Raw genomic sequence first — 27834 nt, forward strand, 5'->3', positions numbered from 1 at the left:
AAAGCATCAACACTCAGTTTCATTCAAGGCTTTACCGTCCTTCCTTTCATAGACATAAAATAAAACACATTTCCTCTACATGTCCAATAATAATAGTAAACTTGCAGGAACGAGAAAAGCACAAGATGAGAATATTTATGACAAGAGCCTGGACATCAGGATGAGAATGTGCCTTGTCACCCATTACGTGAGCTCGTCTGCCATCCCTCGGTTACACTGGCACACGTTACACTCTGGAGCAAATGCAATGGAGAATATCAATCAATCAATCAACATTTATTTATATAGCACATATTCATACAAAAAAATGTAGCTCAAAGTGCTTTACAAAATGAATAGAAAAATAGAAGACACAATAAAAATAAACATAAGTCAACATTAATTAACATAGAATAAGTAAGGTCCGATGGCCAGGGTGGACAGAAAAAAAAAAAAAAACTCCAGAGGCTGGAGAAAAAAAAATAAAATCTGTAGGGGTTCCAGACCACGAGACCGCCCAGTCCCCTCTGGCAATCTACCTAACATAAGTCAAACAGTCCTCTTTGTATTTAGGGTTTTCATGGAAGGACCTGATGATGATGGTCACGTAGACTTCTGGCTTTCAGTCCATCAATGTTGGTGCATCAGGATGCTTTGAGTAGGTGGTGGTGGCGCAGGCCACCGGAAAAGAAACAGAAGAGAGAGTTGGGGTCAGTATGGATTTTGGAGCCACTGTGAATAGTTATTATGAAGAATTGAACATACAGAGTATCAGTATTAAGTTAAAGTGAAGTTATAAAAGGCCATGTTAAAGTAATAACATGTAATAAAGTAATACCGACAATGTACACCTTCAGAAGTGGAATAAATCGACTGTATACGTAGAACATTTCAGATAAACGATGAATTTTGTTAATCATAAACAATGCAACATAACTATTATATGTGTTGTTACTTTTTATTTATACTCACCAAACGTTACAGATCTACATGGGAAATGAACACAGGTAATATGTTTATAATCATTCTCACTAAAAGACACTGTCAAAATATATTAATGAGAAAATTGAGACACATTGGCCTTTAGGAAATATAAAAAAGTGTGTGCGCTGTCACTTAGGACAGAATGCATTGTTAACGTGACGCACTCTCTACTGACACGATGTCACGAAAAAAAAGAAACAGTGCAGTCCATGCTAACTCAAATCCTCCTTGATGTTTGACCTAATGATTAATTGTCAATATCAAATCGATAAAATCATTTTAAGAAGATGACAAGTCTGCTATAGTCAGTTTAATCAACGCTACTTTTAAAAAGTTTCCTTATACAGAATATAAAACAGAATCTCAATGATACGGGACTCATGAGTAGTAACGAATAATATGTGACACTGAGAAATTATAATTCCTAATAACGGGAACAAGTAAAACTACGACTTCCTAAAACGGACACTGTAAATGTAGGCATTTCAATAAATAATTTAGGAGACTTGTGTGTGCATTTCAATATCGATTTAAGAACTACGTAGGCCACCTGTTGTACTATAAACGGTAGCTCAAGCAGCACTTAACAGTAAATAGTCTAACAGGACAATGACTGACTGAAACGAAGATGCTGCGCCGCAACAATTAAGGTTCACACTGTCGTTCTGCATGTTTAGAAGGTTGGCTGAAACTGTTTATAGCGAATTGTCCCAAGTTGGAAGTGCCATATAGCGATCAGACACGAAAAGACACATTTAGGCATAATGGACAGTAGTATATTTTTCTACAATACAAATTCAGTACGACACCTGGGTCTCCAAACACACAAATATGAAGCTTATTACATTTTACAGTGAAACTCTTTACATACACAATATAATTAGGCGTGTGCCACCTGCCCGACTACGGTGGCCCAACCTTCCCTCGATAGCTCGATTCGCTCACTATCCGTCCAAGCTTGTTAAATGGAGGAATAGAAAAAAAACTTTCACAAGAGGAGGATCAGCGACACGAACCTGAGCGACAACACCACTGAGCCACCTAATCCGGATAATTAACGAGCTCTGCACAACTGAACTACTACTACTGTTCTTACTGCGGCGGATGAAATATGTTGTTTGACATATGCACGTTAAAATGGTTTAATTGATACGAGAGTATCATTGTTGTATTCTCCTAATGAAGACGAAAAAATTATATGTATAGATGTATACTATATGACGTACGGTTTTGAACAAAATTAAGTGTTCCATAAAAAGGTTGAACGATTTACCTAATCTTTTCATATATATATAAAGTTAATATATGACAATATATCTTTGACACTATGTATCAGACAAAGGAAATCACAGCAATCCACAAGAACAATAATTAATTCTCAGCAACTACCTGAATTGTAGCTTAACCATATCAACTGAAATGTGTAATGTCAATACGAATTACAAAATATAACTAGAGAGTTAAGTGTCAGATAGACTCTCAAAATTAAGAGGTCAATGCCTTTCAGTGTGCTGAGGCTTTACAAAGATTCAGTAACCAGTGACCATGTCTGCTCGAAGCCCTATCATGATCCAATCTCGGTACTACGCATGTCTGAGGCTTCTGTAGCCGCGTCATCATCTCAGTAGTACGCATGTCTGAGGCCTCGGTGCCCTGTTCAAAGCCTGTCATGACGCAATCTCATTTGTATGCATGTCTGAGGCTTCAGTAGCCTCGTCATCATCTCAGTAGTACGCATGTCTGAGGCTTCGGTAGCTCCGTCATCATCTCACTAGTACGCATGTCTGAGGCTTCAGAGACTCGTTCAAAGCCCGTCATGACGCAATCTCAGTACTTTGCGCAAAGCTTCCACTCATTATTTATTCAACGAGCTCCCGTTTGAAGTACATATGGCATCAACAGAGTTAAAAAACTCAACAGAATTCCCATTGAAATGAAAGTTTGTAGATGATCAATACATGTTAAATGATCGTGCCCGATAATACGTTGTGGCAAAAAATACAATTATAAATTATACATCATACAAACGCCGACTTGTTGAATGCATAATGCTGCAAAGAAGAGCTTTAGCAATACGGGTGACGACACATCTCTCACTATAATACTCTCCTAAATATCCATTCTTCGCCTCATGCAACGTTTTCATGCAACACTGAAGGTATGTCATATAGTATACATCTATATATAATTGTTTTCGTCTTCAGTACATACATACATGTATACATTAAAAAACATACATTATATACCACCCTCCTGAAAATAGTAGTAGTGCGGCGGTAGCGTTACCGCTTCATACTAAAGCATACGTGGGTTCGGGTCCCACGTCCACCCTCTGTAAATTATGACCCAAAAGAGTCTGATTTTCTTTTTTTTTTTTTTTTATTAAACAGCAAATTTCAGCGTGGACCGGAAGCGAGCAAGGCGAGAACACTAGTAAAGATATATCAAATGGAAATGTGAATCTTGTTTTATGTCTATAACAAAAAAAATATTTGAGTAACGATTTCAACTGTTTTTGTAGTTGTTGATGGCGGGTTTAAATTTTTAAATATTAAATTAATAAGGTGGAATGTGTTCTTGCTTTGAGTGTTAATGTGTTAGTAACTGGGATTGCGCCTCTATTACTGGAAGATTGCTTAGGAATGATACAGACTGGACAACTATGTGTTTTAGGAAATGTTTTATTATTGCACTGTGCTGTGACAAAAACTTTTACTGATCACCTGTCCGGACCTTGAAGATGTGTTCACGAGGGAGGGATGCTGTTGTTAAAAGCAAATGTTTTTCAACAGCAGGTCCAGATGTGTTTATCCGCTGCTTTTTGTTGCCTCAGCACTCAATCTTTAATGCCGACCTTGATATGTGCACTGCTCACATTGGAGTGTCCCGTGTGTGTCGGTGTGCCGGTGACTGATCTGCGCCGTGTCTCTCAGCCTCTCTGATGTGCTCCGGATTGACGCCTTTGAATGTTTGGTGCAGCAGAGCAAATTCAACCTGATCTACCACAGTGGCTTTGTTATCACCTTATTCCAGCGTTTCTCAACCTTTAAGTATTTGCGACCCGAGTTTTCATAGCAGTTTTAATCGCGCCCCCAACATTTTTGAAATGTAGATGCATATTTGATTATACCTACTTAAGTTTTATCGACATTTATCTAACTCTATACAGTATTTATTGTTCTATTATCAGAATGTAGTTTAAGTTAATTTGTTTTGGTTCCAACAGATGTTTTCTTTTTTTCACATCTTCGCGCCCCCTTTTGTTACTTCGCGCCCACAGGTTGAGAACCACTGCCTTATTCAATGGAGGGGTTCATGGACGTCAAATGGCAATGAATAGAAATGGATTAATATAAATACGTGAGCTGCCATCCGCAATTAGACATCACATTTTGATGATTCCCGAACAGATCTCTTATGTGATCCTTCCACAGTATCTCTCAAAATTATTTAGTTCAAATTGGTTATAAAGATTTCAATTCTGATCCTTTTTTATTATTGTTAATTTTGATGAGTCTTTAAGTGGGATCGAACTCGGGCTAGCACTACGTTCAGAATTTGAAAAGCAACCATCTTAGTTAATTGTGCCATTGACGGCGTCATTTCGTTGTAGCTAATTCGTTATTTTCGTGCTCCACAAAATATTGTAAAGTACTAATAAATGAAATATTTCAATACTTGATCGAATAATAACAACTGATTTAAGGATTTCACCTTTTCTTTCTCAAATGTGCTTACCTATATCATGGCAAAGTACAGGGATAAACCATTATTTTCCGTCTACTCCATTTTAATTAAGTCAAACCAAGGAAAACATTTAAGGCTATTAAATGTGATCTCAAGAAAAGATGAGGGTTAATTCTAATACTAATAACAGGAGCGATTATAATGATACAGTGCAAAGGTAAATACTAATTGAAAGAGCCGGGAATCCATGCGTGAGGCGTCTTATTTTAACTCTTGCTAGCGTATAGTGCATTCTGCTTGTCGGCGTTAGTTATTTATATATTGATATTTTTAGACATCAGACACTAGAAGTTGCTGACGAACCCTTCTCTTCGTTGTCAGTCTGTAGCAGCGAAAAAATAAAAGCAATAAGAGTTATAACAGACGTCATTGAAGTGGATCATGAGTTTGTGTAATGTTAATGAAAATGGCCAGGAGGGGTCACTAAAGAGGTGAGTGTCAAATGCTTCGAAGCTTCGATACGATTTCCGACACAATTGCTTCAAACGTTTTGATGCTTCATGAGGCTTCACTCCGCCCATCACTATCTGAAACAACTGACTCTCTTGAAAACTTTGGCCTTGAGGGCGCCTCTCGAAGATTTGTTAGCTGTCTTGCAGTCAGTGTTACCAGCATAGATTCCCCGCTACTGTATAATAAAATATGAGGTACAGATAATGTCACAGAAGAAATAAATACCGAAACAGACTTCTTGTCAGCTTTTTAAATAAAGATTGGACTGTTTGAATTAGAACTTCCGCCCTTTTGTGTTTGCACGCTCGTTACCTCGGCGATGAGGGCGGAAGTAGTGTGACGTATCCCTGCTCATTAGCCAACCACGACGGAGAGGTGGGATTGCAGCATTTCGACGATCAACATGGCGGCAATGTCCAAGGCTGAGTATCTGCAGCGCTACATGACCGGTGGAGATGAGAAGGAGAAGGAGAAAAAGAAAAAGAAAAGGAGTAAAACTGTTCCAAGCGGCGGGAAAGGGTGGGTACTTTTTTTTTGGCATCTCTGGGTGTGCTTCTTAAAGTCAAAACTAACGAGATAGTCTCTCGCCAACAGCAGGTACAGTAGCAAAACACAAGAGCATGAGTGGAGATGACAGCTTTGATTTACAACCGTCGTGAAAGGTCGAGTTTGTGTTTTTATAGCAGAGCAAGTCCATGTCACATTAACAGATTTTACAATTTGTTTTCCGACTGACCATCTCTATTTTGCTTCATACTTGCTGAAAATGTTATTGTACTCATAAGCTAGTGTGCAGAATTGTAGGCGTATTATTATCATTTTTATTATTCATTAGTTTCCGAGGTAAGGAGGCTTTTAAAAGGGGACGTGCCCCGAATTGTACTGTAAAACAAATGCTACTAAAAATGACAATACTCCGTAAGTCATAACTTTGGAGCTTTTAATGCTAAATGCATGACATGTCAACGATTGCTCTTTAATGTCAGATGTCTTTAATGTCTGAAATAGCGGGTCCACAGAGGCAAATTTGACAATTTACGGTTTGCTGAAAATTGTATAAAAATTAGTTTCATGCTTTTATGGCAGCTTCGTCCCTAAATGTCTCCACAGTAAACCACGTTTCAGATTTCAGTAGGTATTGTTCATGTTATAGTTCTTCTTTAGCAACCAGCTGCCTGTCTGAAAGAAGGCAAACTTTTTAATTTGTGATGCAATAAAAATTAAATAAATGAATAATTGCACGCAGGGCCGTCTTAACAGCATTACAGGCCCCCAGGCAACTGCCGAGCGTGTCCATACGTTATAACACGGCCCTGATTGGACGTCTATATTTCAAAGGCATATTGGCAATGTAAGACAAAGTCAACCATAAAAAGAATCAACACCACGGAAAGAGTCTGCTTTAACTAATGCGTAAATGCACAAAATGTGAAGTTGGTACCTTGACCCAAATTATATGTATTTACTGAGGTATCCACCATGGCAGTTTACCCTACAAAGAGAAATACAAAGTGCAGATATATACTAGTTGTAATATAATCACAGATCTATGTGATACAATTGTTAAAAAAATATATATATATCTATCGGTGAATTCATATATGTGTTTTGTGTCTAAATTGTCATTGTTTTTATCTACCTTAACGAAAGGACAAGTGTCTGTCTGTCTGTCTGTCTGGTTCCTGTGTCTCTGTCATTCCAACAGATGGCCCATCATTAACATTGCTTTTGCAAATCCCATAGCAAATGACATATACTCAGCAAAAAAAGAAACGTCCCTTTTCCAGGACTGTGTATTTCAACAATAATGTTTTAAAAATCCAAATAACTTGACAGATCTTCATTGTAAAGGGTTTGTTTTCCATGCATGTTCAATTAACCCTAATCAATGAATTAACATGCACCTGTGGAATGGTCGTTAAGACCTTAACAGCTTACAGAAAGTAGCCATTTAAGGTCACAGTTCTAAAAACGCAGGACACTGAAGAGACTTGTCTACCGACTGTGAAAGATGCCCAGGGTCCCTGCTCATCTGCGTGAACGTGCATTAGGCCTGCTGCAGGGAGGCATGAGGACTGCTGAATAAATTGCCATGTCCGCACTGTGAGACGCCTAAGACAGCGCTACAGGGAGACAGGAAGGACAGCTGATCATCCTCGCAGTGGAAGACCACGTGTAACAACACCTGCACAGGATCGGTACATCCGAATATCACACCTGCGTGACAGGTACAGGATGGCCACAACAACTGCCCGAGTCACACCAGGAACACACAATCCCTCCATCAGTGCTCAGACTGTCCGCAATAGGCTGAGAGAGGCTGGACTGAGGGCTTGTAGGCCTGTTGTAAGGCAGGTCCTTACCAGACATCACCAGAACAATGCCGCCTATGGGCACAAACCCACCTTCACTGGACCAGACAGGAGTGGCAAAAAGTGCTCTTCACTGATGAGTCACGGTTTTGTCTCACATGGGGTGATGGACGGATTCGTGTTTATCGTCGAAGGAATTGAGCACGTCTGGGACCTGTTGGATTGCAGGGTGAGGGCTAGGGCCATTCCCCCCAGAAATGTCCAGAAACTTGCAGGTGCCTTGGTGGAAGAGTGGGGTAACATCTCACAGCAAGAACTGACAAATCTGGTCCAGTCCATGAGGAGGAGATGCACTGCAGTACTTCAAGCAGCTGGTGGCCACACCAGAGACTGACTGGTACTTTGGATTTTGAGCCTCCCTTCATTCAGGGACACATTGTGAAACATTTGTAGTTTATGTCTTATGGTGTTGAGTCTTTTAGTGTTCATACAAATATTTACACATTAAGTTTACTGTAAGTCAGAGGACGTTTCTTTTTTTGCTGAGTATATAACAGAGACATATGCACTGCATTTTCCATTCTAACAAGTGGCACATCACCAGCACTAGCTGTTTCGAATCCCATAACAGAGACATATCTATTGCATGTTGCACTCCAGAACGCGAACACCGAAGTCTCTATTAATTAGTTAGACTGCTAGCATGGCTATTTCTGCCATGTTTTACTAAACACAGTTCTACAACTTAAACAAACCACAGAAAAAAATAAATAAATAAATAAACAAAAGCTCCACAAGATGGTCAGTCGGGAGGCCTCTGTTGATTTCCTGTAGATTGACCCAGCGGTCTTTTCTTTCATCGTGTTTGTTTTATGTACCAGAAGTTTCTAGTGCTTGTATTTTTCAAGTTATGAGATGTTTCTGGATTTTGCACCAGTGTTTATAAAAAAACAAATATAAATATATATAGGGAGTGCGCTCCCCTCGACTTGCTTGTATACTGAATATAAAATCCTACTAATAACCCACAAAGCCTTATTTAACCTCATGCCAAACTACATCAGTGACCTTCTCCATCACTATGTGCCTGTCCGCCCACTAAGGTCCTCTGATTCTGGCCATCTTGTTGTGCCCCCCACTAATCTACACTCCACGGGTGGCAGCAGGGCCTTCAGCTGTATAGCGAGTGCCCAGACTCTGGAATGACATCCCGAAATGAATCCGGTCAGCTGACTCCATGAATTCTTTTAAAAAACAACTCCAAGCTCATCTGTTCAGGAAGACGTTTAGCTCTACTTGACTTCATTCCCCTTCTCTCAGTTTACCTCCATGTCAAGATGCTCATGTAACCTGTGTGTGTGAGAGTGTGTGAGTGTGTGAGAGTGTGTATATGTGTGTGTGTGTGTGTGTGCGAGACCATCAGTTATGTTGTCTGTTAGGCTCTCTCTGAATTCACTGTCTTAATCTTCTTTATTTATTTCTTTGCTTTGTACAATGCTATATACTGTATACCCTGCCATTCTTTCTTATATTCTGTAAGTGCCTTGTGCATGGGAAAGGCGCTATATAAATAAAATGTATTATTATACTGAGATAGAGGAAAAGGTCATCAGAAGCACTTCCAGTTGGGTAATATTTCTCAAATCTCAGATCTCTTTGTTTCTCATCCTAACTAATTGATAATATCGACACACCATCATTTATCTCTGTTTATAATCAAACTTTATATTAAAATGGTGTTTTCGCACTTGGGGAGGTTGAAAATAGTGGTGGAATTTTTTTCTTGATTACATACGCATTACCGAGATTACGTGCAAAGTAAAAAGTATTTCAGTCACCTAAAAACATAGAAAACACAATACTGTATACTATTTGTCGCGATAAACTGCTATAGGTAAGACTGCATTTAGCTACATTTAATTATGATAATGATGGTGGAAATAAAAAAATATATACAACAACATTTATTTCTATAGCACATTTTCATACAAACAGTAGCTCAAAGTGCTCTACATAATAAAGAATAGAAAAATAAAAGACAATAAGAAAATAAAATAAATCAACATTAATTAACATAGAATAAGAGTAAGGTTCAATGGCCAGGGGGGACAGAAAAAACAAAAAAAAAAACTTCAGATGGCTGGAGAAAAAAATAAAATCTGTAGGGATTAAAGGCCACAAGACCACCCAGTCATAAAATGAAATATGTACTTGTAATATTTTTATACTGTATTGAGGATGACTTGTGTTGTTTTGTCCCCCTTCATTTTGAGACCCATTGCACACACAGCCTACCTAGAAAGGGGTCTCTCTTTGAATTGCCTTTCCCGAGGTTTCTTCCATTTTTTTTTTGGGAGTTTTTCTTTGTCTTCTTAAGAGAGTCAAGGCTGGGGGGCTGTCAAGACGCAGGGCCTGTTAAAGCCCATTGCGGCCCTCCTTGTGTGATTTTGGGCTCTACAAAAAATAAATTGTATTGTGCGGCACGGTGGCGCAGTGGTAGCGCTGTTGCCTCGCAGTTAGGAGACAGGAGTTCGCTTCCCGGGTCCTCCCTGCGTGGAGTTTGCATGTTCTCCCCGTGTCTGCGTGGGTTTCCTCCCACAATCCAAAGACATGCAGGTTAGGTGGATTGGCGATTCTAAATTGGCCCTAGCGTGTGCTTGGTGTGTTTGTGTGTGTCCTGTGGTGAGTTGGCACCCTGCCCAGGATTGGTTCCTGCCTTGTGCCCTGTGTTGGCTGGGATTGGCTCCGGCAGACCCCCGTGACCCTGTGTTCGGATTCAGCGGGTTAGAAAATGGATGGATGGTTGTATTGTATTAGCAGGAACACAGCAGGGACGTAGCAGCTTATTGTTTACATGGCATGTTCAATATTTACATGTTATGACTAAGATGATGATACACAAATGAAAATAAAATGATTAATAATTATTGAAAAGAATATACGTTCTATTTAATACAGTTTTTAATATGTACACATTTATATTTCCTTGATTCAAAACATTCAGATGGTTATTTAAATAAAATGCTACTTCCAGTCGAGTAATTTTTCTCAAATTTCATATCTGTTTGCTTTTTATCATCATCAAAATTTGAATCACCTATCTGTAATTGTAACCAAACTTTACTTGAAAATCTGCACAAGTATTCCATGAAGTACCGCGTCCGGTAAAAGTCGATAGGATTCCTTGCCTGAAGAAGGGGCCTGAGTTGCCTCGAAAGCCTCCATATTGTAATCTTTTTAGTTAGCCAATAAAAGGTGTCATTTTGCTTGGCTCTTCTCTACATTCACTTGGGGTACGAAGATCCCCATTCGGTGATATCTTGAATGTTGTTTTGGCCGTTTAAGTCAGAATTTTATTGTACCCTGCACACGTGACACAATGATAACTGCTGTGTCAATGCAGATTTATGAGAGCAAGTGTTCTTGGGGAGCTGTGCCTTTAAGTGGGGCTTGTAAGGATCCAACACGGCTTATGGGAATTTTATTTTTCTACTTAAGACAATTTAAACCAGACATTAAGGGACTTTCATTAGCTTTTTTGGCTAACTAAAAAGATTACAATATGCAAGCTTTCGAGGCAACTCAGTCCCCTTCTTCAAGCAAGATTTAATTAATTACATTTTGCCTGAAGAAGGGGCCTGAGTTGCCTCGAAAGCTTCCATATTGTAATCTTTTTAGTTGGCCAATAAAAGGGGTCATTTTGCTTGACTTTTCTCTTATTTTTGACATACAGCAGGTGTTCAAAATCTCACTTGCTGAGGGCGAAGTGTTTCCTTAATTAACTGTCAAACAATAAAGAGACACAAAGTGAGCCAGCACTTGACCAGCTAGCCTGTGTCCATCGTACAATATCTGAAAAGAAAGAAAGGTGAAGTTCTCAGTAGTGTTGATCTGCTCAGCTCCATCAAACATTTTGATATTTCGTTTAGAAACAAGAAAATCAACGGCTTTGAAAACGTCTGCTGTGGCAGAATGAGAGCAGCAGCACACCATGGAGGTAAATAATTGGGTTTAATTAACAACAGGAATCGTCTTCTAATTAAGAAACTAGTTGGGGAGAAATAGGTTGGAGTTAGCAGGCCATCTGTTGGCTCACATCACGTGTCATTTTGGTTTGGCTGCCATTTAAGGGGAAAAAAAATCAATCAGTTTTTAAAAACGCAGCAATTAAAACAAAAGGATTAGAAGTCAATTATAACAGCAGAAATTGGTAACATATAGATAGATAAATATCATTTTTGGTTTAAGTATCACTTTACGTGGGGGGACCCAAAAGTAACCGGAAATATTTTTAAAACGTGTTTAATTTAATTTTCTGTACAAACTACAATTAGTCTCCTTCAAAGTACTCTTCATTGGCGGAAATACATTTATCTAACCGTTTGTTCCATTGTTCGTTTTAATGCTCTGATCGTTTCTTGTTTTACCTCTTCGACGTCAGCAAAACGCCTTCCTTTCAAGTCTTTTTTCATCCGAGGGAACGAAAAGAACTCACACGGAGCTAAATCCGGCGAGTAGGGTGGGTGGTTCAGGGTTGTCATACCGTTTCAATAGCAATAGTTTCTGTAACACTTTTTTCAAGAAGAAAACAAAATTTCACTGCCGCGCGTTGCTCACGCTAACCGGCCATCGTAAAAAAACGACGCTTGCACAAAACTGCTTTTACAAAATTCACTGAACACAAGCACGACCTTCCAGACCGATGGCACTTGGCAGACTGACTTGTGAGGAGTGTAACGAGATCGCCCAGGGCAGGGGTCCTCAATCACGGTCCTGGAGAGCCGCAGTGGCTGCAGGTTTTTGCTCCAACCCAGTTGCTTAATAAAAAGCACTTATTGCTAAAGTCACACTTCTGCTTCACTTTAGTGATTTTGAGCCCTTTTGTCTTAAACAGCTATTTTAATTGCTCCTTATTATCAATAACATGCAAATGACAAGAGAGAGCAGCATTTCTCCATTTCGCTTATTTACATTTACACCTGTGTGTATTTATCTGCACTATTGGGTTTAATGAAATACTTGGAAGAAAAATGAAGAGAAAAAAGTGAAGGACTGAGAATTACTCGTCCATTTTAGCCTTCAAATCATTTGCATGATAGAAAGGGAAAGAAAATCTAGGATATGAGAATGACCTGACATAGCAGAGTGATTTTAATTTCATAGCTTGTTAGTGCTTTATTGGCAAGAATTGCTTTCTAATTAAGCAACCAGGTCAGAACAAAAACCTGCAGCCACTGCGGCTCTCCAGGACCGGGATTGAGGACCCCTGCCCTAGTGGCCTAACCACGTACTACAAGTACCAACCTAACAACAACAACATTCCGGTTATTTTTGGGTCCCCCCTCGTAATTAGAGAATTTCTGGTAGACATTTGGTGTACACAGTAAATGAATTACTGTACCTGCCTGCTGGTTGAATGAATAAAAAGTGCCTTGTAACTTGATAAATACAAGTCATATGGAGCAGAAATTCTTCTTCCTAAGGGCTCGTTTATACTTCACGCTCTGAACCATACGCACACTCATCATGGCTGCCACGCGTTCCCAGTGTTCATTTGACAGTCTTCTCAGCACGTCCTCAGAAATGAACACGACGCGTTTCTGAGTTGCAGTACAAGCAAAAAGTCGGGGGGTGGAGTGTGATCAAGTCGCAATAATAATAATTCTTTACATTTATATAGCGCTTTTCTCACTCCTCAAAGCACTCCGCAATTGCAGGTTAAGGGCCTTGCTCAACAGAGCAGGGTCCCTATTGGCATTTACGGGATTCGAACCGGCAACCATCCGATTGCCACTGCAGATCCCTAACCTCAGAGCCACCACTCCGCCTTTGAAGGGCTTCATGTCCACATGCTGTGTTTAACAACACACTAATTATTAGCATTTTGAAGTTATAATATGTGCAACCAAGAAGGCATTTGGGATTATGCTGCTTATAATGGCTTGGAAACCAAGTGTGAGGACAGAGTCTCTGTTTACTATCTACATGTGACAGAAAGCCGCTTCGAGGATCCTCTGGGATCGATGTGCACGCTTCGACAAATGGCTCGATGTGGAAAAGCAACATGTCAACATACAAATGCATCCGTGGTGCTTTTATATCCAGGCATCGCATATACCCCAAAGTAATGAGGCGATACATTTTAAAAGTCTCGCAGCAGCATCAGAATGTACGACGGCGTATTTTAACCACAGAGAAAATCATTAAGGACACAGTGAAGAGGTCTATTTTGTGATTAAACTGGAAATTATTTTGGTTTTAATCTCGAAATGTCCACTTTAATCTCGTAGTTTACTTTATCATTAAAGCAGACCGTCGTAAACGTCATCTTAAAACCGACCCGGATGTTAATCGCTACCTGCTGCTCAGGCTTCTTCCTGACCTGACAGCAGCTATCGGCACACAGAACACATCTCATTTATGATATTCCAGCTCTCTGCACATTTAGAATCCTTAGATTTACACTTGATATCACTTTCATGACAAAATGCATTAAAGTATGTGTGTTACATTTTATAAATAAGTTATTAACTCCATTTAAATAATAAATACTGATAATAATTACACACCCAGTAGCAGAGCGGTCACTTCCTTTGTGTTCCCTGCCTGGAGTTAGCATGTTTTCCAGGTGGGTTTCCACACTGGGCTCCAGTTTCCTTCCAAAGACATGAAGTTTTGGGGATTTGGTGCCGTTAAAATGACGCGTGTGTGTGTGCGTGTGTGTGTGCGTGTGTGTGTGCGTGTGTGTGCGCGTGTGTGTGCGTGTGTGCGTGTGTGTGCGTGGTGTGCGTGCGTGTGTGCGTGCGTGTGTGCGTGTGCGTGTGTGTGTGCGTGTGTGTGTGTGTGTGTGTGTGTGTGTGTGTGTGTGTGTGTGTGTGTGTGCGTGCACTTGAATTTACCTTACGATGACCCGATGCCCCATCCAGGGATTTATAAAGTCAAATTCAAAGCAAACTTTATTGTCATCTCGACCACATACAAGTATACAGATAGATGAAGTTGCGAAGCTCAGGGTCCACAGTGTAAAAACATGAAGTGCAATAAAAAATGTAATTAAAAATAGAATTAAAATTTAAACATAAGACAAGACAAAGTAGTAGCAGCAAATTATATTTACTGTTTCTTGTTTCTTTCTTGCACCCGATGCTTGCTGGAATGGACACATCCCCGGATTGATAGATTTTCTCATTAAACATCCTTATCAGAGGTATCGTGGTAAGGTGTCCTCGGAATTTAATGGGACGTTAATGGCAATTCACAACACAGCGAAGCCGAACCTGTTCTCGCCGTGTACTGCCACCACCAGGTTGACATAAAGTACGCGTGTGCACGAGTATAAACAGTACAACGCTGGCGTAGCAGTAACGTCCACTGGAGCACGTCTCGTGTCACGTGAAGTGTAAACCTGGCAATAAGGCTACGTTGAAAACTGGCGAGACGATGCAGGTCCTCTCCCTGCTCCCTCTTCACATCTGGGAGCCTCTCGAACCCAACACCATCGATAGTTATGACCGAATGAGCTGACTGATGGCGACCGGTCACCCATGGAGCAAGGGGATGGTTTAAGAAGGGCTTTTATTGAAAAAGAATTGGAACAAAACCAAAAGCAGCGTCCACAGTGCAGTGCTTAAAACAATCCATTAATAAATAATCCATAAAAACAAGTGAATAGCGGGGGATAAAAACACAAAATCCATTAAAAGCAGAGGTTTATAATGCAGTCACTGGCTTCTTCGTGTTCTTTTCAGTATGACGCCAGCCCACCTCCTTCTTTGTCTCCCCGGCTCACCCATAACTCGCGCAGCCGGCAGAGACGCAGCAGCCACGATTTTCATGCCCCCCGATCCCAGACTTGGCTGCCTCCTCACAGCGCAGCCAGGCCATCCGAGGTCGGCGCTCCTCCCGTCATCCTTCACACACACACCCGCCTGTCATTTCTCGGATGCCTGAGGAGGTCATCCCCACTCCACAGCCCCTAGAGTGCCACAACCTACACTCCATCGTGGGTCCCCTGTTCTTGCTGCCTTTCCTCTCTAGGTGGTCGGATCGTCCTCACCGACTCCTTTTCAGCCGCCTCTTAACCTCAATTCCCTTTCTTTCTATTTTTTCCCCTCTCCATTATTTCTCCCTCCTCACACTCGCGGTTCTCAATTTATACGTGGGGACGTGGCACAGGTGTGGTGATTAGCATCAATTTCCGGACACGGACAATTCCTCACCTGTGCACTTAAGTGGAAACACCCGCGCCAGCCACACTACCACCACGCCCTCCTCCTTAAGCCACAAGTGCGACGATTATTTATTTTAAAAGGCAATGAGCTGCAGACCTCACTTTACCACAACTGGCATGCGTCCATTTTCTTTTTTGTTTCAAGCAATCCTGGATTCTTGGATTATCATTTTGTTTTCTGGCAGTTGATCTGCTTTTTAAAAATGTTCATTTCCTGGGTGTGACAGAAACGTTAAACACATTCTCATTCTCTTCGCTTCAACCCCATTGTCTGTTATTAACTGTTCTCTCTCCCAATATTTTTTCTGTTGCAGCATGAAGATAGTGGATGATGATGTAGACTGGAAGCGCTTTGTACCCGTCGAGATGGATGGAAAGGTTGAAGAAGAGGAGGAGGCGCCTGTGGTAAGCTTATCATTGAGGTGTCTGGGGTTTCCTTCCTCACTGACATTTGTGGAAGATTTCTGTAGACTGGCTGTGGAAGGTCACATCGGTTACTCGCTGGTTTAAAGTATCAAATTCTAGAAGAAGGGCACAAGACCCTCAACGCTGCTCCCCGTTTACAATGCTAACTTGCCTGCAGGTGGTGTAGCTCAAAAAACCGATTCTGAGTTTAACAGAATCGCAGCAAAAAGTTCTGCAAATGGACATATTTTGAGCAGCTGATCTCGGCTCCTGTGCTGTTCTTCATCAGTGTGTTTGTTACCTGTACAGGTAGCTGAAGTTGTAGATGAGAGGCCAAAAGCAGTGAGGCTATTAGAAGAGTTCAGGAACAGCATGCGGTGGAAACTGCTAAGTGGTAAGTGCTTGGCTGAGATGAAACTTGCTCAGTTGTATTGTGTATTTGTTGCTTGCATATATTAGACAATGAAAGAAGGTTTCTAGAGGACAGTTTAAGGCTGAAACGTTGTATGCCAGCGGTGCTACAAAATCAGACTTCTTAAATCTCTCAAAGCAGATCAAATGGAAGACTCCAGAAATGCTGATGAAAGCCAAGACTCGAGGTAAAAAGTGTGCAGTTGATGGTTGTGTGTTATTAGCCTCTCCTGTAGGCTTTCTTATTTTTGCAGACTCGTATGTCTCAGAGGTGTTTATTTCACAGCTCAGGAGTCAGTATACCGAAGAGGATGCAAGGTGGTCCTAGAGTTCAACATCGGTCACCTGACGTTTCAGTTTCTAATAGAAGCCGCCATGATTCCCCAGGCCTGTCGCCTCCGAGGAAAGGCCGTCACGACTCCCCGGACCTGTCGCCTCCGAGGAAAGGCCGCCACGACTCCCCGGACCTGTCGCCCCAGGAAGCGCCGTCAAGACTCCCCGGACCTGTCGCCCCCCAGGAAGCGCCGTCAAGACTCCCCGGACCTGTCGCCCCCCAGGAAGCGCCGTCAAGACTCCCCGGACCTGTCACCCCCCAGGAAGCACCGCCAACACTCTCCGGACCAGTCACCTCCGAGGAGTAAAAGTGAAAAGCAATCTGCATACAAGGTCAGAAGGCCCACTTCACCACAACGGTTACAAGAAGGCAAGTCTTATGATTGTCCGAGGCTAATTTTGCATTGCATAGTTTGTGTTTGTTAAATTTTTAGTCAAATGTAAATTTTGGGTGCATCCAGAATCACAACAGTCACCATCTCCTTTTCTAGGTTTCTAACCTTTTTTTGCTCATCTTTTGCAGCCAATTCTAGTACTGTTACAAAGAACAAACCAACTGAACATTCACCCATTAGACGGAAGTCTCGCTGGTCATCAGAAGTGGTCTCTGCGGACTCTTCAGCCCCTCAGGAGGTAAGTGAGACAGAGGTGTGTATTAGTGCAGTGCTCTTTATGTTTGTAACCTGACAGTCGGTGTGTGTATACACTTTGATAAACACAAAAAAATGCTTTAATGTCAATGTCTAAAAAAAGCCAAATTAAATCCACTGGGATTCGATGTTCCAGTCATAAAATGTGAAATCTTCCAAGGGGAGGTGGTGGGGGAGAGTCTTTCTTTTTTTTTTTGCCGACCCACTCATCTGGAACGACGGTTACACCTCCGAGACCTGCTGCCTGGCAAACTGAGGAAAATTAAGACCACACAAGCCGTACCTCTTCCAATTATTTCCCTAATTTGCGATCAAATAGGCTAAAAGAAAAACCAAAAAGTAGGTAACTTAATAAAGTGAAAAAAAAATATATATATATATATATATATATATATATATAATATACATACATACACAGGTGCTGGTTATAAAATTAGAATATCATGACAAAGTTGATTTATTTCATTCAAAAAGTGAAACTTGTATATTAGATTCATTCATTGCACACAGACTGATGTATTTCAAATGTTTATTTCTTTTCATTTTGATGATTATAACTGACAACTAATGAAAGTCCCAAATTCAGTATCTCGGAAAATTAGAATATCAATTAAGAGCAATGCAAAAAAAGGATTTTTAGAAATGTTGGCCAACTGAAAGGTATGAACATGAAAAGTCTGAGCAGGTACAGCACTCAGTATTTAGTTGGCGTGGATTACTGCAGCAATGCGGTGTGGCATGGAGTCGATCAGTCTGTGGCACTGCTCAGGTGTTATGAGAGCCCATGTTGCTCTGATAGTGGCCTTCAGCTCTTCTGATTTGTTGGGTCTGGCGTATTTCATCTTCCTCTTCACAATACTGAGTCTGAATACTTTCTGTACCCACTGTATGTGTATGCGTGTATATATATATATTTGTGTATATATATGTATGTATGTGTGTGTGTATGTATATATGTATATGTGTATATATATGTATATGTGTGTGTGTATATATATATATATATATATATAATGTGTATATATATGTATGTGTATATGTATGTATATGTTGTTGTGTTCTGAGCAAATTTAATTTTTTTGTAATGTAGCCAAGTTACGTTTAACACTAACATTCACTAACACTGGCCAAGACACTTTACTGTAAATGTTACAAAGCTTGTATCGCAATCCATCGGGCAACATCCGACCACATAGGCGTCCGAGGTCCCATAGGAGTTGAGATATCCCAATTGGAGAACGCGACGTAGTGGATATAACTGGATATAGCGGTGTCACAGCTTAACGCACCCAACGCGATTACAAGTGCTCAATTGCACTTTCTGTCGTCATTTTATTGTCATGGGCAGCACCACCCAATCTCACATTGTTGTGGTGTGATCTCCCTGTACAGTATTTAATCAAAACGGGCACCCTACAGTATGCCATATAGCTTTGCTAAATACCTTAAACAGAGTGGCCCACCTGCACCGAGACGAGTCTTGTCTCGTCTGCCACCCAATAGGCGGCTGCGATCATGTCGCCTGCATTGAGGAGATGTATTAACGAACAAGGGAGATCACTTTCAGCATCTTCTGTAAATGTGAGTACCAGATTTGGTCAGTTTTCTCCACCACGTAATGCAGTCGTCTCAGTGGAGGTTGGCCACTTTTTCGTGGGCTAACCTGTATAATATTGTATTCGCGCAACATCCAAACCGCATAAAGGCCTGTATAACGGAGCATATCGTAGACGTTACGCGGTGCGTGCCTATAGTTTTATTTAGCTGTGTTGTTGTTCACACATGGCACATACAAAAGATGGTTAAGTCCGTTCAGTCGGTCTTTCTATAATTATTTTGGAGAGGAAAAGAAAGATAACTTCAAATTTGTACGAAGTTGTCAAAGTTGGTTTTTATTACAATTTTAATAATCTCACAAATTCTTCAGACATTCGAACAACTAAAAAAAAAAAAAAGACCCCGTATCTATCACCTTTGACTTCCATGTATCTGAAAACTATTTAACACAAGTGACCTGCCCACAAAGCTACAGGACGTTGTCCCTTGTTCTGGAATCCAAATTGCCCGTCCCCAACGCTTATTTTCCTCCAGCTGCAAAGTCGATGCCTCAAATAACGTGAAATAAACCGCAAATAACATATTTTTAATAACTTTAAATCAGATTAGCATTTCAATATGACACAGCCACTCTTTCTCCCAAACAGCCCCCTCTCTTGGCCTGTTAGGTGACCCTCTGAGTGACACAAGTGCTGCTACACGACTCCAATCCAAGCACTGTGCGCCCACATCCGACACATACGGCCGAAGCCTGAACATTTTCAACGAATGGCGCCAAGTTGCATGCAGTGACTTTGAAAGGCATGGATGCCCTTACACTGCTCCCTAGTGGCCACTTTTTGAACTAATGTTGCCTCTTTTAGCAGAACAGTCGTGCAGCAGGGCTGCTGTCGTCGGAGGTTCGCCAGAAGGAGAAAGAGGAGAACCGAAGAAGAGAGCGGGCTGACAAAGTCCTGGAAGGTGAGCACCCTGGTCCTGATAAAAGTCGATTCCAGGTCTTCTGAGAATATAATTTACTTTGTGTACGTTAGCATGTGACTTTGAGGCTCTGCTACTTAGAAATGCGTGAAGAGCGTTCAGTGTGTAGGGTGGCTCAGTGGTAAGCACTGCTGCCTCACTGATCCATTGCTCGGAGTTCATATCTCACACCCAGATGCTGTCTGCATGGAGTCTGCACGTTCCTCCTGTGCAGGAGACGTGTGTGTGTGTTAGGAGAGTTGGTAACTTTTATTTTGTTCCATTGTGACTGTGAGTATTTTTGGGTGGTCCTGATGATCCAGAGCTGATTCCTGCCTTGCACCCAGTGTTGCTGGGACACACACTGGCTAAGCAGGTTTGAGAAAGTATCATTATATTTGGCTTCTCTTCGCTTCCTTTCATGTAACTTTTTGCTCGGCAGCGGAGTCCCAACAGGCAGAGACTGTGGTAAGGGACAAGTCGGGCAAGAAGAAAGTCATTGACCAAGAGCAGGAGGAGGATAAGGAGAAGGCAGAGAAAGCTGAGAAATACGCCCAGTGGGGGAAAGGGTAAGCGAGTCGATGGAGGTGAGCCAGATGAGTAGACGAGCTTTGTTAAGGGGCATACTTGACTAAAGGCACTCGACGTCTTCCACGTACAGGTTGGCACAGGGCAGAATGCAACAGTACAACATGGAGGAGGCCTTGAAGGAGTCCCAGAAGCCTCTGGCACGCCATATCGACGATGAGGACCTCGACAAGATGTTGCGGGAGCAGGAAAGGGAAGGAGATCCTATGGCTGGCTTGCTACGCAAAAAGAAAGAGAAAGAAAACCAGAAGATGGGAATAAAAGGTAAGGAGTGTTTAGGCTGTCGTTCCAGTCGGGGATGAGATGGGTCTGTGCGCTTGGCCTGCTTTGCTCACGGTGTCTCTCACCTTCCTCCAGAGCGGCCAAAGTACAAGGGTCCGGCCCCTCCGCCTAACAGATACAACATTCAGCCAGGCTACCGCTGGGATGGAGTGGACAGGTGAGCAGTTTTTTTTTGGTTTTTTTAAAGAGGGTCCTATCGTGCCATCTGTCTTCTAGCACTGTTGGTTGCTCACTCGTGTCTCCCCCTTCCAGGTCCAATGGCTTTGAAAAACGGCTCTACAGCCGCATGGCAGACAAGAAGGCGACCCAGGAGATTGCGTACAAGTGGAGTGTGGAGAACATGTAGTGGCAAGTGGCTCCCGTTCCAAGGGAATACGGGTTCAGGACTCGGAGCTGAAACAGTGGACATGTAGACATTTTTTTATGTCAAGATTACTATATATTTTTGTTTTTTAAAGCAGTTGTTCATATTTAAAGGTCGTGTTTGTCGGTAAGAAGCACAGTTAGTACGCACAGAACGAGGGTGGGCTCCTACTCATGCTGGTACGTTTTCTTTCAACTGCTGCTTCTGCTTCATGAATATCTGGAGCTGACAGGGTGGTAGAGAAATGGGCCTAAGGAAAGGGGAGAAAGAGAGTAAGTTGGTCAGGTGCCCCTTACGCTCGGTGGCATGATAGGTTGCCATCCTCATCCTGGGCTCACCTGTATGTCTCCTTGTGGACAGTGGTGAAGTCATGCTCCCCTTGAGCCTCCACTGGCTTGTCCTGTGGTTTGCAGCTGGGCACCATCTCGCCATGCTTCTGGTAGAATTGGCACCGATTGGTAGTCTGGCGCTCAAAGCTGCCCTGTATTTAAAATGTCGGCAGCTATTTAAATACACAAAGTGCCAAGATACTGGAGTGGCGCTTTCACACCCTGATATCTCCCCACTCACCAGTGGCCGCACGTAGGTTCCATCATATAGGTCTCCATGTCTTACGTGGGGCTGGACCCCCCAATTCGGGTAGAAGATCTTGTTGGCAGTAGTGTCGTCAAACTTGCCATTTGCTACTCGGAGAGCCGTCCGGGGTCGGTTGATAGACTCTGTGAGAGCCACTGGCATGGACTGAAAAGCAAGCTGTAGAGAGCAAAGTTCATTAATAATTAGAAAAGAGGCAAGTAAGGGGAGAAAGTCGGAGGGCCTACCTTGGTGACGGTGTCTCCATCAAAATGGCCTCCCCGTTCCCACTCGGAAAGCTCCTCCTTCAGCCGTGCTGGTGCGGGCCGCTTATGCTTACGCGTATCCCAGCCTCTGAAAACCTCTCTCTGCTCCGTCCTAAAGTCACCACTGCAGGGATAGAGGATAAAGGATCGTGAGCCGAGACCACCAGTGAGAGGATGTTGCTTTGTGCAACACACATAGGCAATTCCCTGAGATGTCAGGTGACGAGGGCACCGTCAGAAGTGCAACCCTTTTGGCAGGCACTCTCCTGAATTTGCCTTTCTGTTTGATACTCGGCATAACTTAGCAGCCCCTCTCAACCGAGATGGCACAAGAAGGTCTTTGCTTTGAAACAAAAAGCACACCTCCGCCACTCCATGAGCCACACTTGTTAAAAGCAGGACAGGCACTGAGAAGCGTTCACTTACTGGAAGCTGTGGTTGATTGCCAGGTTATCCGCTGGTGGGTAGGCTGGCCTGCTCTTCTCAGGGAGGTACTCCTGAATGGGGTAGTCGGCGCGATACTTGGTGACAGTCTCCATGTGCCCCCCTCTTATCAGAGGCTCATTCTCCGATGGCTTTGGTCTGCCTATCACCCTGGCCTTCTCCAGGGGAAGAGGCTTAAAGGTGATCTGGTGTATGGTCTTCATGTCCTGGTCCCCTGAGCAAGAGTGGACTCGGTGAGCGGCGATGCATCTTTCTCATTGTAAATATTTATACAGCCAATAAAAACATTCCACATTTTCCTCACGTGGTCCGTTTTTGCCGACAGGGAAGTGCAGGGAGAGGAAATGAGAAGGTGAAGATGGGAGTCTGTGATCAGCCCGGTGAGTGGAAGTGTAGTCTGCCTGTGCTTCATACACAGGGCTGTGAAAAGCATTGGCCCCCTTCCTGATTTTTCTCTTTTTGCTGATCCATAATAAACAAATTTAGTATAATGTAAAATAAGACAACTTGGGTAAACACAGTGCACAGCTTTTTAAATGATCATTTGAGTAACTGAAGGAAAAAAAAGCTCACCAACACCAATCTCACCCATGTGAAAAAGTAATTGCCCCCCCATGCTTACACTTTGGCTTGGCTGTGGAGAGACTTCCAAAATTGTTTTAATTCAGCCACACTGGAGGATCTTTGACTATGAACTGTTCATTTAAGGCAGTGGTCGGGGAACCAGGGGTAAATTACCCCAATTGGGGTAAAAGTGATATTTTTGGGGGTAATAAGGACTCAGTAAAGACATAGGTACATAAATAAATAAAAAGCTTGTTTCTTGTTGCAACTTACATTTTTCTTCCTGATCTGTTAACGTGCTAGAAAGTGGCATATCTAAACGAACGCATCTCGTAGAGCAAGTCCACCACTGCCAGCGACTACAATAATTGAAAGTGCCAACACCACCAGGGAGAGACGACTCGAGCGCTTACATCACGATGCCGCTTTGCACGTCGAGACCCTGCTGCCGTAGCCTCAAATAGATTCGCTGCAATATTTTGCTGAAAAACTTCGACGATCAAGGTAAGACAGTGTTGTATTATCACTTTGGTGGCCGGTGATACGTATGTGGTATCATGATTGCGCCGACCGTTGGTGTCCGGTGATACGACGTACTAACCACGTTTTTATCAACCGTTTTTGCTCCATAGCACACCTCGATCCTTATGCATATTTCCTTTTTGGTTTTGGAAATTCAATTAAGAGTATTAGAAAAATAATTTATTGACGTCGTAATCTATTTTTTTTTTTTGCATCGATCTACATTGAATTTTGAAAACGACTGATAAGACTGTATTTGGTAGGAAGTAAAAGTTTTTTCTTAATTTATCGCGAACAATATTTTTTATAACTTTTTGAAAAAAAATTGTGTGTTTTTTATGCAGTCCCTATTACCGCATAAAACCAGTTTTGAGTGTATTTCGAACAGCAAAGTTGGAAATCCGATGCAGGGTGATACATATGGGCAATGCGCAAGCATTTTTTCATAAAGATCCCTAATTTTGATGTCATTGTTGCAAAATGAAACAACACCATTTCGCCAAGTGAATGTTGTTCTTTTATTTTTTTTATTATTAATCCTTTTATTTTTTTATTATATTTGAAAACGAATTCAATAAATAATTTGATTTTAAAAACGATTTTTTTCCTTTCAAATCATGGGGGTAACGAGGACTTAAATCAACACATTTTGGGGTAATGAGTAAGAAAGTTCCCCGACCCCTGATTTAAGGGCCCAGCGTAGCATCTCAAAGGGGCTCAAGTCAGGACAAAACTCCCGTTTTGTTTTCAGCCACTCTGAGGTTAACTTGCCGCATAATAAAAGTGCAATTGAGCTTCACATCGCCGACCAGTGAGTGGACATTCTCCAGAATTGTCTGTATCTGTGCTTCCCTCGATTATGGCAGGTCACCCAGTCCCCCCACCATCACATTACCTCCACTACATTTGCTTGGGGGTTTGACTTGTTAGCTGTAGGCCTGATGTAGCAACACACATCTTGCAGTACATCCACAGATCATTATCCCAAACGTTCTGAGGGGTAATCGAGGTGTTTCGACAAAAAATAATGGCAGACATGTTTTTATGTTCCTCTTGTTTGCCAGTGGCTGTCAGCTTCCAACTGTGGATGCCAATTTTGCCCAGCGTCTTACTAATGGTGGAGTCATGAATGCTGACGCTAACTGACCCAAGTGAGGCTTACGGTCCCATAGATGTTGGTCTGATTTCATCTGCATCTTCCCGGAAGAGTTTCCTATGCGCTTTTGGAGTCGTTTTACTTGGTGGGCCACTCACCCCCGTTCTAAAATTTCTCCATTTGGTGCTGAGAGCTGTCACGGTGGTTTGCTGACTTTGCTTTGTAACCCTTTATCCTGAGGGCGGTATGGTGGCGCAGTGGTAGTGCTGCTGCCTCGCAGTTAGGAGACCCAGGTTCACTCCGCTCCTGCGTGGAGTTTGCACGTTCTCCCCGTGTCTGCGTGGGTTTCCTCTGACAGTCCAAAGACATGCAGGTTAGGTGCATTGGGTATCCTAAATTGTCCCTGGTGTGTGTGCCCTGCAGTGGGCTGGCATCCTGCCCAGGATTTGTTCCTGCCTTGTGCCCTGTGTTGCCTGGGATTGGCTCCAGCAGACCCCGTGACCCTGTGTTAGGATATAGCGGGTTGGACACTGACTGACTGACTGACTCTTTATCCCGACTGATATATTTCAGTAACTTTCTTTTGCTCGAGGCCTGGTGTGCTGAGTGTTGAGACGTTCACACCAACTTCACATTGCTGGACGGGTTCTACTGGAGTGATGCTTCCATTGAGTAGGGCTGGCACAACCAGACTTGGCTTTGTCTCATTTAATCCCTCGGCGTTTAAATTTGCCTCATTGGTCGACTGAGCGCCGACATTTTCACACAAGTGGTTTGGGTGCTGGAGAACTCGACTGATTGTTTTAGAATGGTGTGTTGTGTTTACTCGTATTAAATAAAATTTGTTTGGGGATGAGAAAGTGTTCAGTGTTACGAACGAGCAAAATAGGGGACATCGGGAAGGGGGCAGGTAGTTTTTCACAGCACTGTGCCACCTCACTAAGTGGAGAACCAGCAGAGGGAATTAAAGGTAAGGAGACTAAGGGTTGGTGTAGAGTGGGGGTGTCAGGGGGGCACTGGAGGGGATGGAAGCTGTGAGTGTATTGGTGATTAGTGGGCGCTTGAACCCCCAGACCCCAAAGTCCCCCTGTGCTCCCTTACCTTCGTTTTTGAGGGTGCCAGGCACGGCCTTGATAAGTTCGGGCTTTGATCCCATTTTCTTCACAAATTCTCTCTGTGTGGTGGTCATCATCGCCTCCCTCTGGCCAGGATAGAGCAGGCAGCCTGCAGTGGGCACAGGGGTTACCAGTCTGTTGTTTCCAAGTAACTTGTTGGCCACAGTCGGTGCTCTACTCACCCACGATTGCAGGGAGCTCCCCATAGCGACTTTGGGGTCCCCCCGGTGGCCCACGAAACATCTCCTTGTTGGTGGTGGAGTCGCAGAACCTGACGGAGGCAGCAGGCACCTGGACGTGGGTGCGAGGCCTGGTGACCTTCACTTCCTGGAGCTCCTTGCTGGGGAAATCCTGGCTGTATGCGGTCTGGCCTGCAAAAGGCTCCTTAGGCGGCTTGTGCTTCTCCCTCTGTGGAGCCCGAGAGAGAGGGGGCAGAGTGAGCGGGACCCCCGTGTGTGTAAAAAGAGAGAAAGAGAGAGAGCGGTTAAGACTCACCTGCATGAAGGGTTGTACCCGCTGCGGCTGTTGCTTTTGTGCCACAAACTCCCGTCGATTAGTTGTCTCAAACTGCATGGCTGGAGGATTGGGGTGCATGGGGGTACGCAGGGGCCGCTTGCTGCTGCGAATCCGAACATCTGTAGGTCAAGCAGAGCCAGGGTGAATGAGCAGTTGGCATTACCCATTCCGGCATGTGGGTGGTCAACTCTTACCGTGAGGCTGGGTGAATGTGCTCTGGTAGTGGGTCTGTTGGCATGGAGTGTCCTCATAGCCCAAGGTCACGCTGCTGTGCTTCAGCTTGCAGTCCTTGTGGTGTTTGTGCCGCCTGCAGGGAGAGAGAAAGAGAGAAGAGAAATGAGCAGAGAACGGACAGGAACACGTGTGTCTGTGTGCCCAGTAGCCCGTGCCCACTCTGAGCCACTCACCCGCAGTCGCACAGCTCACACAGGCACGTCGGCTCAGGACGCTCCATTAGTGCTGCACTGTTTGCTGGTTGCTAGGCCCGGACTTTTTGTCTTGCTTGTCGGTTGCCATGGTGTGGCGGCATGTCTTCCTTAACAATGGGCAGTTTGCCTCGGGCGCAGCACTGCCAGCTCAGACTTCTGTGTTACTTTTAACTCCTTTCTGGCCGCCAGTCCGCTCAGTTTATAATGGCGGTGGAGGGGGCGGGTCGCGGTTTAGGTGCCACCACAGCAGGGTCTGCATATAGGATGGATGATGTGAAAGGCACTATATAATGGACAGATAGATGTGAAAGTGCTGTATGATAGATAAAGTCACTACATGGTAGCTATGAAAGGAGCATATAATAGATCTATAGATATAAAAGTACTCTAATAGAGGTAAAGGCACTATCATAACTATAAAAGCGGTATATAATGTAATAGGACTATAAATGAATATATAATATATGTAATAGGACTATACAATAGATAGATATGAATGGAACTATATAACAGATAAAAGGATAATTAGACATGAAAGGCCGCATATCGCTATTATATATCAAATGTACCGGCTGCTTGTCTGTATTTCTGTCCGCTTTCCACGAGAGAACGACTTATCGCATTTAGATCGGTAATAATGAGAGCTGGTCTCGGTACGACAGGCTGGTGTAAGAAATGCGGGTGACATAAAGTCCAAACGACTGTAAGCACGATCAGATGTCTGGTCACGGGAGGTGCCGCTATTAACTCCACGGTGGTACAACTTTCTTTGTAACTCCCTTTCCAATATTGAGGTAAAGATTCATTGCAAGCACCATCTGAACTCTGAAAGTACTTTAATTCCTGTTGCTGTGGTTTTTCCGCAAGGACGCACAGCATTAATGGCTCAAGTGATAAGAGAAAAGGACAAACTATTCTCGCAACGTGCAGCAAGTAAACAAAGGAACGAAAGACGTGCGAAGCCTGAACTTTCACCCGGAAATATGTAGGACAAGTTCTACAAGTGATTTCTAATATTCTGCCATTAGAGGTCGCAATTCAACCTGACAAAGGACTTT

The 27834-nt window shown here is 42.9% G+C and overlaps 2 protein-coding genes across 2 annotated transcripts; one reads left to right on the forward strand and one right to left on the reverse strand.

Moving 5' to 3' along the window:
- Positions 1 to 5526: 5526 nt before the first annotated feature.
- Positions 5527 to 23371, forward strand: bud13 (BUD13 homolog). Its single transcript, XM_039764403.1, is given in 12 exon segments — positions 5527 to 5682; positions 16020 to 16110; positions 16420 to 16504; positions 16664 to 16709; positions 16808 to 16993; positions 16995 to 17224; positions 17378 to 17487; positions 19925 to 20021; positions 20461 to 20587; positions 20680 to 20870; positions 20964 to 21045; positions 21141 to 23371. Coding segments are annotated over 12 exon segments (1455 nt in total). The 5' UTR covers positions 5527 to 5566; the 3' UTR covers positions 21235 to 23371.
- Positions 21404 to 27190, reverse strand: si:dkeyp-69c1.9 (stabilizer of axonemal microtubules 1). The gene is made up of 10 exons (XM_039764404.1): positions 26756 to 27190; positions 26543 to 26655; positions 26328 to 26467; positions 26015 to 26240; positions 25819 to 25941; positions 22518 to 22749; positions 22074 to 22215; positions 21823 to 22005; positions 21591 to 21733; positions 21404 to 21502 (listed from the first exon to the last, which is right to left on the reverse strand). Exons 1-10 carry the CDS (start codon positions 26800 to 26802, stop codon positions 21424 to 21426), a joined length of 1428 nt encoding a protein of 475 aa, XP_039620338.1. The 5' UTR covers positions 26803 to 27190; the 3' UTR covers positions 21404 to 21423.
- Positions 27191 to 27834: the final 644 nt, after the last annotated feature.

The sequence above is a fragment of the Polypterus senegalus genome, chromosome 9 (genome assembly GCF_016835505.1).
Source record: "Polypterus senegalus isolate Bchr_013 chromosome 9, ASM1683550v1, whole genome shotgun sequence".
Lineage (NCBI taxonomy): Eukaryota > Metazoa > Chordata > Cladistia > Polypteriformes > Polypteridae > Polypterus > Polypterus senegalus.

Excerpts from the sequence above, each read along its gene's own strand:
- si:dkeyp-69c1.9 (XM_039764404.1), bottom strand. The coding sequence starts at position 26,802 with ATGGAGCGTCCTGAGCCGACGTGCCTGTGTGAGCTGTGCGACTGCGG. Across the intron at positions 25,942-26,014 it reads GGAGCTCCCTGCAATCGTGG|GCTGCCTGCTCTATCCTGGC; the intron begins GTGAGTAGAGCA and ends TGCCCACTGCAG. Across the intron at positions 22,216-22,517 it reads GCAATCAACCACAGCTTCCA|TGGTGACTTTAGGACGGAGC; the intron begins GTAAGTGAACGC and ends CTATCCCTGCAG.